We start from the raw sequence: 12,868 nt of genomic DNA on the forward strand, positions 1-12,868 counted from the left end.
AAAGCCGCGATGGTTCCACACATAAAACAATCAGCCTGATTGGCTTTTACTTTGACAATCCACGTTTCACCTGACAGCTCAAATCCATTCACCACCTCGATTTATTGCCTGGGGAACATGAGATTTATTTCCCAGGTGCTTGTGAATGAAAACTCGTGAAAATGATGACAATGGCAAATGTGACCCGATGAGAGAGAGAGAGAGAGAGAGAGAGAGAGAGAGAGAGAGAGAGAGAGAGAGAGAGAGAGAGAGAGAGAGAGAGAGAGAGAGACATGTTTTTACGTCATAGTCTGGATGTGGTGCTCGTGTTCTTACGTAAAACACGTCATACGTACGTCACAGACAAGAAGCGTCAAATAGATAGATTTACGACATCGCGTTCTTGATTGTTTCAATTTTTCTGGAGTGTGTTTCATCTCATTTTCACGCAAAAGTGAACGACTGGAATGTTTTTTAGACAGCTTGAGAGTGAAGTGAACGCCTGCCGGGATTCACCTTCATGTTATTCATGTACGCCAAGACTGGCTATCTTGCTTATGCCAAATTACACACACACTCATGCCTATGTTGACGACCCCAACCCTTTCCAAAGCCCAAAGGTTTGTAATCATCATCAAAGATTTGAATTCTGAGAAGACAGATTGGTCAGGAACAGTTTGTGCTGAGTCTGCGTCAGAATCAAAACAAGAAGAATCAAAACAAGACAATCTTCCCCCGGACTTGACGAAGGCAGTCGGAGACCTCTCCCCTATCGGGAGAACGTCCGTGAGACAAGTGGTTTTCATGGTAAGATTGTTTTTATCATGGTAAGACTGTCTCGGTAGAAATGTTCGGGGTCTGTTCGGTGTTTGCAAGCATGGTTACACAACTGCGATCAAGGTGGTATTGTGTAAACAAAACACTCGCACCGTTGATATACCTCTTAGTGGATAAGCTTAATGCTGGCTCTCATCTGCAAACACTAGCCTTTGATTCCTACTTCATTTGTGAATGGGGGAAAATCGACAAGTACTGAACGGACTGCCTGTCCTCCACCCATTCATATCCCAACCCCACACATTTCCCCAATTATCGTTTACTGTCTTGCTTGGAACACACACACACAGACAGTGACACATGACCGGCCGAAATGGTATTGATTTCAACCAAGAGGTGTTGATTTCCCTCAGCCCCACTGTATCATATGGCAATCCGTTTGTAAAGAAATTACGTTTTTTCCTGTTGATCTAAATAATTCATTATTTAACTAAATAATTCATTATTTACACAAAAGTAAAAAGTGTGATTGTTGTAATTAAAGAAATCTTTTATTTACTAAACAATTCATTATTTAATAAAAAAAATCCATTATTTACTATATAATGCATTCTATAATATAGAATGCATTCTATAATATAGAATGCATTCTATAATATAGAATGCATTCTATAATATAGAATGCATTCTATAATATAGAATGCATTCTATAATATAGAATGCATTGTATACTATAGAATGCATTCTATAATATAGAATGCATTCTATAATATAGAACGCATTCTATAATATAGAATGCATTGTATACTATAGAATGCATTCTATAATATAGAATGCATTGTATACTATAGAATGCATTCTATAATATAGAATGCATTGTATACTATAGAATGCATTCTATAATATAGAATGCATTCTATAATATAGAATGCATTCTATAATATAGAATGCATTGTATACTATAGAATGCATTCTATAATATAGAATGCATTCTATAATATAGAATGCATTCTATAACGTTACGAAACTACTCTCTGTGTCTCTGTCTCTCTATGTTTCTCTTTCTCTCTCTCTCACTCTCTCCCTCTCTATAAATAGTATAGAATGCATTCTATAGTATACAATGCATTCTATAGTATATAATGCATTATATAGTAAATAATGGATTTTTTTTTATTGAATAATGAATTGTTTAGTAAATAAAAGATTTCTTTAATTACAACAATCACACTTTTTACTTTTGTGTAAATAATAAATTATTTAGTTAAATAATGAATTATTTAGCTATATAATGAATTATTTAGTTAAATAATTTATTATTTAGATCAACAGGAAAAAACGTAATTTCTTTACAAACGGATTGCCATAGTATCAGGCCCTGTTAGCTAGCATACGAATCTTGCCCTTTAGTTAAAAATTAAGCCTTTCCGCACAACGTTCTGTCGTGTACAAAACACCTGTTTGCCATCGATATGTTTATCATTATACTGATCAAACGACCTGCCCTTTGAAATTGTTCAAAGCTTCAAGTATACAAGTATAATATGACTGCAACATTTCCATATTGCACCGCATAGTACACATATTGCCAGTGACAGAAGCCTTAAAAATGAATTACTGGATGACGTTTTGTTTTCCTGACAGTAAACTGAGCAACAATGAAAAATAATAATAATAAAAATTAAAACAAAGACTTCAGTGGATGGAAACTGGAATCAACAGTTATGGCCAGTAGAAACTAAGCTGCTAGAACCACATCAAAGAAAAGAATATGAATCTGGTACCAAACCTTCCTTTTCCTGTGGTGGCAAATGTGTGCATCAGGTTTCATTACAAAGCCTCGGATAGGACTGGTATCATATATAACTGTGGAGCCCCCATTTTAAAACCTCCAAAAATCTGAGAACATCACCTGATCAGATCTTAAAAAAGAAGGAGTCTTAAATTGGTGGTACACTTACAAGTTACAGAGGCCATGAACAGAAAATCTATTAACATGTTTTTATTTTTAAAAAGCAAGTCTTAAAAAAGGATGAAGTCTTAAAAGGGGGTTCTACTGAATAGTGAAATAAAGCATGAGAAAAGGGAAGCTAGCTGACCCATGGCCTAATTCAGTGCATGTTCTTGGCAGTCACTTCACATACACACATGGTTATCTCCCTCCCTTCCATACCCTGCCCCTTTCCATAATAATAATAATAATAAGAACATTTATATAGCGCTAAATCAAAAACTTATCAAGACATGGGGGGGGGGGGGGGGGGGGGGGGAGGCACAACAAGGGGACAGAAGAGAAGAAGACACAATGTGATTTGCTAGGTAATCAGACACAAAAGTTGTTTTAAATTTGTTTTTGTTTTTCCTGTTTAAAAGTAATAGTGAAATATAGTTTTGTCTGTGAAGTGTTGAGTGTAAAATGTTGTCTGCCAAACTACGATCGTAACTGTGTAAATGACTAAATACTCTATAGTATAATCATAACAAATTTATTTCTGCTTGTTATCGTTCTATTTACCATATTATATCTATATATAGATCTATGTATTGTATATTTACTTACGCAACAATTAAATTGCAACTAAAGTGAGTAAAACACAATTAAGTTTAACAGTTCAAACCAGTGTACAAGGATGGCTGGTTTTAATTGCAACCAATTATCTCGAAGACTAATATAGCAGCTCAGAAAGATCAATCAATAACCAAAAACTTGGTGCCTCGGACTAGTAAGCTATGTACCTTGCTCCATAGTTTGGGCTGAAAAGACTGATCTTCTTCTTGTCGTTCGCTGTTAGATCGTCAGTCCGGACTGCAGGTCGAAACGTGCTGTCCTCTCGAAAAGACTGATAATATGGGTGGTTTTAGTCTACCCAAACCCCTCACTCTACCATCTCACCTACTAAAAACAAGTCAACAGTCTGGTATTTGCACATGTATAGTAACACCCCCCTCCCCCCACAACAAACTTTATAGGTGTGTATTATAATTTATATTCTTAATGTCCCATTATTTCATTTAATTGTTATTGAAAATGAAAAAAATTGTGTTGATGGCTTAAAACAGGGTAGATTGTTTTTTGTTTTTATTGTCGCCTGATCATGGTAATATGCAAAAGATTAGAATGGAATGGATGAACTGCTGAGGATATATCAATTTGATCACACTACCACTACCAATCAGGATCTGGCCAGCTGTGGGTTGATATTCTAAGTTGCAAGGACTTTGTTGATATTTAATTTTAAAGCGTTTGAGGAAGAAAGAAGTAAGACATACAGGTTCGATCTACACGAGAGGAACACGAGAAAATGATGATCGATACGGTTCAGACTGAACTTGACCCAGAAACAAAAACCGTGCGCAACACGCGCGCTTGCAGTCTCTGACCGCATAGCGATGGTGGGTTCGTGAGTTCGCACACCCCCCCTGCCCCTGATGCAATCACTGGCCGCGGCACAGACCGCGTGGAGTGAGCGAGACAGCGACAGCGTGCGCTTCGAGTGTTGTGGAGGGGAGTAACGAATTTCACTGTGAAAAGAGGGCCGTCTTTCGAGATTCAAGTCACACATCCAGCCGTCAGTCATCCATCTCCCGTCTCAGGTAAGAAGTATCCATTTTCCAGTCTTAAGCCCTGAAGCTTTTCCTCGTGCGCACAGAAGCATGAAGCCTCATTAGTATTTCAATGCGGCGACTCTCTCCATGCTGTCATTTTCCCCAAGGTGAAGGCCGTTGAGTGAGTTTTGATTGGATGCTTCGCTTCTGAGATTTGTCTCGCTTGGACCAATGAAAATTTCGTATTGGGGAATAGTCTTCTTCAGTGAGGAACTCGTCTTCTTCACATCAAGCTTGACCATGCAGGTGAATGGAAGCTCGTGTGCCTCGAAATATTATTATCCGTCCAGTGTGCCATTTGAGTATACTCAAGCGGCTAAAATGGAGGTTCGTAATTTTTTTTCATTCTTCTTTGGATTTATTATTTCTCTGATGTGCCGGTCGTAGATTTTATTCTTCCGTGGCAGACGATTTTTTTGTCAAATCGTTTGTTTTGCGAATTTCAGGCCTCACACTTAGAATACAACTTGAACGATACTTAACATGTCAGCACGTACTTAAATAAATTACACTGCATTGCTTAAAATGAGGATATACAGATGTTTCCATTGATCAATTAAGTATTTTAACGAGTGATGCTACACTGTTCATGTGCTTTGGGAAGGGGTGGGAAGGGACGCAACTCCGATAAAATCCGGTCTTGAGCGTCTGCACCCACATGGCAGACTCTACGTGATTTCGGTGCCAGATTTTGTGTATGTAGTCGTTGCTCGCGATTATTCCAACATTTGTGACAGGGCTGTTGTTGAATGTTACCGGGTGAGCGTCCTTGATTCTCTTATCAAAGTGGTCAGAACAGCGTTGACCCGATTTTGGCGTTGCAAATGTCCTCGCACTTCTTATCCAGTGTTTGGTATCAGTCATTCAGTGGCATAATCAGTACGGTAGCAGGGCTTTCATTCATGAGATAGCGTTTATTCCAAGGCTTGATTTTTTGTAAACACTGTGTTTTAAATCACAGAGAGGCAGCTATCAATTATTTACAAATTAATGAGAAGCAGAAGGGCTGTCGTACTCTGTGTTTTGACAATATGCAGTGTTACTGTTTGATTAGTGGACTTATTTTGAAAGTTACCTAGTGATAGGTAAATCATTACATCATCAGACAGGCAAAATAGGACACATGAAAGTGTGAAATATAAAAAAAAAGTGGTGGCATTGCCATTGCTTCAATGGTGCGGATATATAAATAATCCAGAATTCAACATATTATTTATCATTTTGTTGTTATTAATCACAGGTAGATAAAAATGTTGGTCAGGAATCAATAGTTCATTTTCAAAAACTAAAATTTTGAAAATAACAGAAGAAATTGTTTAGAACAAAATTGTCAAACAAATTTGACTTTGAATTGTGAAACTTTCAAAATCAACTTGAATACCATTATCAATATCAGTGTTACTAATTGAATGCATTTTGTTTGTTATCAAATGGAAACCTGTAGAATCTTTACACGTACTTATTGTAGGATAGACACATCAGACAAGAGGCAGTAAATGATTAGCTATATTTTATTTTCAATGCTTTTGTCATGTGTTTTACTTTTAGTGATCAGGAATGTTCATGCATTCTAATGATTCTTCATATTCTTCCTGTGTCTATATCTTTACTTCGCAACTTCCACTGTATATGTTTTATTGTATTTGAATGAAAAAAAGAAAATGTAAAGGAGAAGAGTTTATTATGTATGACATTATTTCAACATGCAGACTGAGAGTGGTGTTCATGGTTTAGACTTCTCATGCTTCTTGTTATGATGTCTTTTTCTGTTTTAGACATAATTAAGGTCTGAACAATGAATTGATTTATGTTGATTTTGTTCAAAATTGAAGGCATGCAATTGCAAGGCACACATCTGTAGATCTATCTTTGTTGGTTTTCTGAATTTTACAGAGATATATGTTCATCTGTGAATACAGCCAGTAGTCGCTGGTTGTTGCTCACTCTTAGTGTCTGAAAAGGCCCCAAAGGACTTAGGTTTCTTTAGGTTGTTGCTCACTCTTAGTGTCTGAAAAGGCCCCAAAGGACTTAGGTTTCTTTAGTTTGTTGCTCACTCTTAGTGTCTGAAAAGGCCCCAAAGGACTTAGGTTTCTTTAGGTTGTTGCTCACTCTTAGTGTCTGAAAAGGCCCCAAAGGACTTAGGTTTCTTTAGTTTGTCTAGACGCTGGGCTTTCTGCCAGGTTTTTCTGGTTTCACTGATTTGCGGAGGTCTGTGTTGTTATACTGCTAACTCCTTGTGACCATATTGTAAACTGTAGAGTCTGAAAAATCTACATCGATAGCTAAGATTAATATGAGTTGTAGTAGTGAGCGTTCAGCTGATATCTAACAATCTGAAAGTACAGTACATGTACAGCAGAGGCGTAGGATTTTCACAAAATGGCATTAGGTTACGTGAAGTAGTAAGTTCTCAGCTGATTTCAAGGAGGTTTGGGAGGCAGGGAGAAAGAGTTTAGACTCAGAACATTATACTACTAATCAAATAGACATACTGGTGACTGGCCTATGCGAAGAAGAGGAGTGCACACATACATGTTTACACACATTGCCCATTAGTATTTTGTTCCACTCATATCATTATATACCGTATTTTGTATTAGGATTTTGCCCCCCACCCATTTCTTCCACCGCTTTAGAAATTGAAAACAAAACTGTATAAGTGCATTGCTGAATTACATTGGTGTAGTTGTGATTCACCCAACATCTTTGAACCACTGCAGTGAGGTTAGCTCTGAATGAAGTCAACTCATGATTATACACCAGTTTTAGGATTACAAAGAGATCACCAGATCGAACCATCATCCAGTAAAGTCAGCTTATGGTATTGCTTGAATTAAGCAGAGCTGTTTTGTCAGCATGATTTCCGGTGCTGGCTTGTGTTGTCTAGAGTGAATTATTTATGTCAGGGCTGAGTATCACTGCAGAAGAGAAATGGTAGTGGGTAAGCGCCATGTCAGCGATTTGAGAGCTAGCTGGCAAGGGGAGCCGACACTGAGTGTCGGCATGAACAGATCGATACACCGTATGACGTGTATGTGTGTGTGTGTACGTCTGATCACTACTTCTGTCTTTCACGCCAACCTCTCTGTCTCGGAGTCTATCTATCTTTGTCTGTCTGTTTCTCTCTCTGAGATGTGTAGGTTACTGTAACATAGCCATTATATTGTTCTCGCTCGCTCTTGTCTCTCTGGCTGGCTGTCTTGTCAGTCTCTCTCTCTCTCTCTCTCTCTCTCTCAGATTTGTATGCGTGAGCCATTCAATCTCTTCCATTCAGCTGTCACCTCCCCCCCCCCTCCCCCCCATCCAAGCCCTGGTTTCTTGTTACACACTTATACTGTAGTTCTTTTCTTTCCTTTTTTCGGACTCATTTTCTTTTCTTGATAAATGTGTTCTTTGTTTTATTTTTTTTACCTCAGTGTTTCCGCAAACTGATTAATTTGGTTCACGAAAAGCACAAAAAGGCGAGGCCATGTTGAGAGAGAGGGGAGGTGGGGTGGCGGTGGATACTTTCTAAAAATTAAAGTCCTAAGGGACGAAGCAGGAAATGCGGGCCTGATTCTCCAGCAAAGGAAAGGGGGTGGGGAGGGGGGATGAGGAGTGGGCTCTCATTAGGAGTATAATACAGCAGGACGAGGAAGTCGGGCCGTGATTTATATTAATGGTTGTAGATTTAGCTACTCTTAACTATGAAAGCGTAGTATGTTGCCAACATCTTGTCACCACCTGGCTAGGAGTCGCCTACTATCACTAGAGTCATCTCATTTTTTCCGCCTAGTATGTAATTTATTCCATGTGCTTGTTATACAAGTGTGTTGAAATCTTTTTGGTTTTCAGCCTCTGTGTTGTACAGTTGTGAAGCTTTTTATTTATTTTATCGTTTTTTTCGTTAGCTATTCTCACAATAATCGAATTTCTGTTTGGTATTCACTAAGCCGGAGCTGGTTTGATGAGTGGATTGTTGTGATTTTTGATTTGTTACACAAAAAGCCACATTTTTAGGATGAAGTTTAAAACATTCGTACGTATTGTGTTTGAAGGACTTTGAACGTTTTGTTTCCTGTTGGCATGAATCTCTTGGGGATATTTAAAAACAAGAAGTAATTTACATTGTTGAAAATAGTACGTGCCTTTCTGCAGTCACGTTTCAGGAGAATCACGATGTGTTATGAAACTTCGAAAACAGAGTACTTATACTATAAACCTAATAGGACAACTATACTTTTCATTCTGCAGTCATATCTCAGAAAAATATGATGTAATATTAATTACAGTTTACGTTTGTGTGTGTTTTTTGTGTTGTTTTTTTTACGCCGCCGAGTACTTGTAATTAACCAATACATGTGATAAGAGGTAGGATTCGAAAATGACGAAATAGCTTGAGGACAACCGCACTGTAAGAACAAGCGACCAGCTGTTTGCCTTCCCTGCTTGTGGTGAAAACCCGTTGACACAGTTCGCTTACGACTCGAGAGTATGTTGAAAGTAGCAAGATAAATTGCATGGGCCCTTCGCAAAAGTCGGTGATCATATGTGAAGCGCATGGTGAGTTGACCGGTGGCCCGGGTGGGGGAGATGGGGGTTTGGGGGATAAAGCGGAGATAGAGAAAGAGAGAGAGAGAGAGAGAGGGGGGGGGGGGGGGGGTCGAAGTCTGTATGAGAGAGACAGACAGAGACAAGAAAGACTTATTTTTAAATTATTACCAAAGTAGGGAGAGAAAAGTTGATCTCGAAAATTTGATTTTCAAAGGAGAGACTCGAGAGAGAAATAGGGTGGATGAAAGTCAGTGACGCGACAAAGAAACGCAGATAGAGATGGACTCGTTGTGATTAGCATTTAGACTAACAATAGTTAGTTTTCTGCGTTAGCCTTGACCGTTTTCTTTATTGTAATTGTGGACAAGTTCACAATTTCAGTGCAAGAAAGTAAATGTATAGGTATGGAAGGTAAACTTAAAGTGGTGCGTGGTTTTTGTAAGTCGATACAATCATGTACTCGGATTTCTATGTAAATGGATACCTTGTGGCTTCTAGTATTTCGATCGTTAACGTGTGTGTTGTGTGTTTGTGTGTAATAGTGTGTGTGTGTGTGTGTGTGTGTGTGTGTGTGTGTGTGTGTGTGTGTAAGAGACTCAGAGAGAGAGAGAGAGAGAGAGAGAGAGAGAAAGAGAGAGAGAGAAAAAGAGAGAGAGAAAAAAAGAGAGAGAGAGAGAGAGAGATGTGATACCGGAATCAAATACCCCTCCTATACTTTGCATTGCATTGAAGCAGGGATTCTTTCTTTTTATTTATTTTGTAAAACCTAATTTCTTCACGGCCTGGTTGTTGACTGTCCATGTTTTAAGGATGGTTAACTCTGTACTTTTGCTATCTTACACAACCACCTAGCGTATCCTTCTGCGCTGCAAAATGTACCAGGATTTGTAGAGCAGTCCCCGCTGTTTATGAGGCGCGACTAGCCCCCAAAACGTTGAAAAGCACAATGAAACTTGTTTATTCAAACTCAAGAGTTGTAGATGAGACATGGCAGATATTGTTTGGAGTTTGTGTTGTTCGTAAGCAGTACATTTTATTGTTTGTCATCCACGTGCATTTAGTGTTCAGCAGCGAGTAAAAAGCTGCGCCTACCCCTTCAGTACAAGATGTTCGTGGAGATGAAAAAGACATTTTATCGCTATACCAAAATATACTAGTTTGAAATCGTCGAAGACAGAGTCATACTATGGTTTTTATCGTTCGAGGAGTTAATACTTCTTGACCTCGAGTACTTCTACCGCGTTTTCGATTACTGTTTTAAGGCCAGTGGGTTGAGCGATGATTTTTTTTTTTATCTATTGTTTTTTTTTCTGTATCACTAGCGGCCTAATTTCTCTTTTGAATACGAGTCAATTTCGCGGGCAGTGGGTAAAAAAGGGGGATTTGTCATATCATTCATGTCATGGAAGCATTCCTTTTGTGGTTTGATTCATCTGTTTGGCTTAGGCCTATCCGTGATACTTGGCTTTGAACTTGTTCAAGGGTCCGCCCAATGAGCGGGAGGTCGTGGGTTCGAACCCCGGCCGGGTCATACCTAAGACTTTAAAATTGGCAATCTAGTGGCTGCTCCGCCTGGCGTCTGGCATTATGGGGTTAGTGCTAGGACTGGTTGGTCCGGTGTCAGAATAATGTGACTGGGTGAGACATGGAGCCTGTGCTGCGACTTCTGTCTTGTGTGTGGCGCACGTTAAATGTCAAAGCAGCACCGCCCTGATATCACCCTTCGTGGTGGACTGGGCGTTAAGCAAACAAACAAACAAACTTGTTCAAGGCCTTCGGTGCAATTTTCCGAGTCGCCGAAACACTACACCTAGGTAATATCACACGGCCTCTTCGTGTCAAACTCCTTCGCTCGTGTGAACGCAACCCCCCGCGGGTTAGGGGGAAGAATTTACCCGATGCTCCCCAGCATGTCGTAAGGGGCGACTAACGGATTCTGTTTCTCCTTTTACCCTTGTTACGTGTTTCTTGTATAGAAGTCAATTTTTGTAAATATTTTAGTCAAGCAGTATGTAAGAAATGTTAAGTCCTTTGCACTGGAAACTTGCATTCTCCCAGTAAGGTAATATATTGTAGGGCCTACTACGTTGCAAGCCCCTGGAGCAAATTTTTGATCAGTGCTTTTGTGAACAAGAAACAATTGACAAGTGGCTCTATACCCTCTCCCCCCTTTCCCCGTCGCGATATAACCTTCGTGGTTGAAAACGACGTTAAACACCAAATAAAGAAAGAAAGAAAGAAAGTGTGAACGCATTTGTGTTGGCTTGTTTGTCGTGAAAGCCTCTGACTAACTGCTCGGGGAACTACATTTGTCAAAACCCGCAATAAAAGCAACACTCCGAAGTTCAAGGACCCTTTTGTGACACAGGCGCTTGACTATAACGGCATGTCATGTCAGTGTCCCACCTATACAACCAACTCGGCATATTTCACCAAGACGTTAGTGACAGTGGCAAGGTCAGCGGTCAGTACAAGTTAATCTGACCGTGACTCTCATCTGCCCCTGTTTCGGTCACTGCACAAGCACTACACTTATTATATTCCACCAACATCGATCATGCGCCATTATTTTATTCTCAAGTGTTGCGACTCTTTTTCCGACCCAGATTTGTCAACTCCCCGACTCCGTATCACTTTTCCCGTCCTACTTCTCCCGACTATCTTGAGAATATCAGCGGTTTGTGCAAAGTCCAGTTGGCTGGTTGTGCTGGCAGGTCAGAATGTACCGCTAAAACGTCACACACAGCGGGACTGACTGATTGTTCCCCCGGCCCATTGAGTGCAAGTCGCATGCTGTTTAGTAGAGACGTTAAAATCGGTACCGAAGTGTACATAATAACTTGTCACTCGAGTGGTAAGCAAGGCCCATCAAACACGCGTAATCTTTTGAGCAAAAAAGAAAGAACGGGCTTTCCGTCTGACGGTGTAGTGTAAGTATTTGTATAAAACTGCAGCGGCAGCAGGTGTTGTTTGGTGTCTCAAGCGTTTTGTACTCTTTCCGCGGCGTGATATTAATGTCTCTTTGAATTTGATTACGGGAGCACGTGTCACAGGCCTAGGCAGGTAGTGATGAAATCCTGTGTTGAGGCTTTTTTGTGTGTCGGTGGTTCAAAACTTGTGGGAAGGAATGACAGCATGCCACATGTGAACTGAGAGTCGTGACAGGCTAGCCGAGCGCAAGAGAAACGTCAATATTTTTGCCCCACGAAGGCTTGGGGGGCACCAGGCAGGGCAGGAGTGTTGAGAGCTGTTGCAGGGTTCCAGTGCTCATTTCGTAACGAGACCGCTCGGTTCTGGAATCTGATCGGCAGGAATTGTCCTCGATTTTCTTTTCAGTCGCAGAACATTCAGGCCTGATTTTATTGTTGCTTTAAAGCGTACGAAAAGTTGAGTTTGTTCTTGGGAATGTTGGTGAGAGGCAGTTGACTTGGCAGTCCGGACACTCGTGCGTGCAACACGGACACGGAGAGACAGACAGCTTGTGTGTTGAAAATTCACTGGCTATTGCGAAATAGCGCGCGGGACACGGATTGCTGATCAGGAAATACGCCGGATGGTGTCGTGAGACAAACACTTGTGGCTTGCCCAGTTCAGTGTGAAAGGTGCACGTTGTCAACATGGTTTCATAGCGAAACACGTCCCTTCTTTCTTCGTACTGTTCCCGTCACTGACTGATCATTTTCTCTGCCAATTAGGCAGACGGTTCAGCGAGTGTGAGTGTGAATATAGACTGCTGCGTTAGAAGCGTTCGTCGGTGACAGCTCGCTTGTGTTTGACATCGTTTTGTGTGGTCACTGCCGCCGGTGTGTGCTTTTTGTGTTGTTCAGTTTGTGGGTTCAGTGATCTGAAAGTTTCCTCTGACCATAGCCTAGCAATAATATCTTTGCCCCGCTGACTAACTTGGACAGCGGTCACCCAATAGACTGTAGTTGGCTGTTGAGCAATAAGTTTTAAAAATATAGGTGTATCGATA

The 12,868-nt window shown here is 40.3% G+C and overlaps 1 protein-coding gene across 2 annotated transcripts in view; it reads left to right on the forward strand.

Moving 5' to 3' along the window:
* The first annotated feature begins 370 nt into the window (after positions 1 to 370).
* LOC138952403 (estrogen-related receptor gamma-like) overlaps positions 371 to 12,868 on the forward strand; it is a 52,545-nt gene continuing 40,047 nt past the window's right edge. Inside the window, exon 1 of one of the 2 annotated variants that reach the window (XM_070324069.1) lies at positions 371 to 786. In XM_070324069.1, the coding sequence (XP_070180170.1) occupies positions 559 to 786 (228 nt within the window). In that variant the 5' untranslated portion in view covers positions 371 to 558. Of the gene's footprint in view, positions 787 to 4,557; positions 4,690 to 12,868 lie in introns of those variants that run through there. The other variant, XM_070324070.1, reaches the window with a different exon arrangement.

This window comes from Littorina saxatilis, linkage group LG17 (assembly GCF_037325665.1).
Source record: "Littorina saxatilis isolate snail1 linkage group LG17, US_GU_Lsax_2.0, whole genome shotgun sequence".
Lineage (NCBI taxonomy): Eukaryota > Metazoa > Mollusca > Gastropoda > Littorinimorpha > Littorinidae > Littorina > Littorina saxatilis.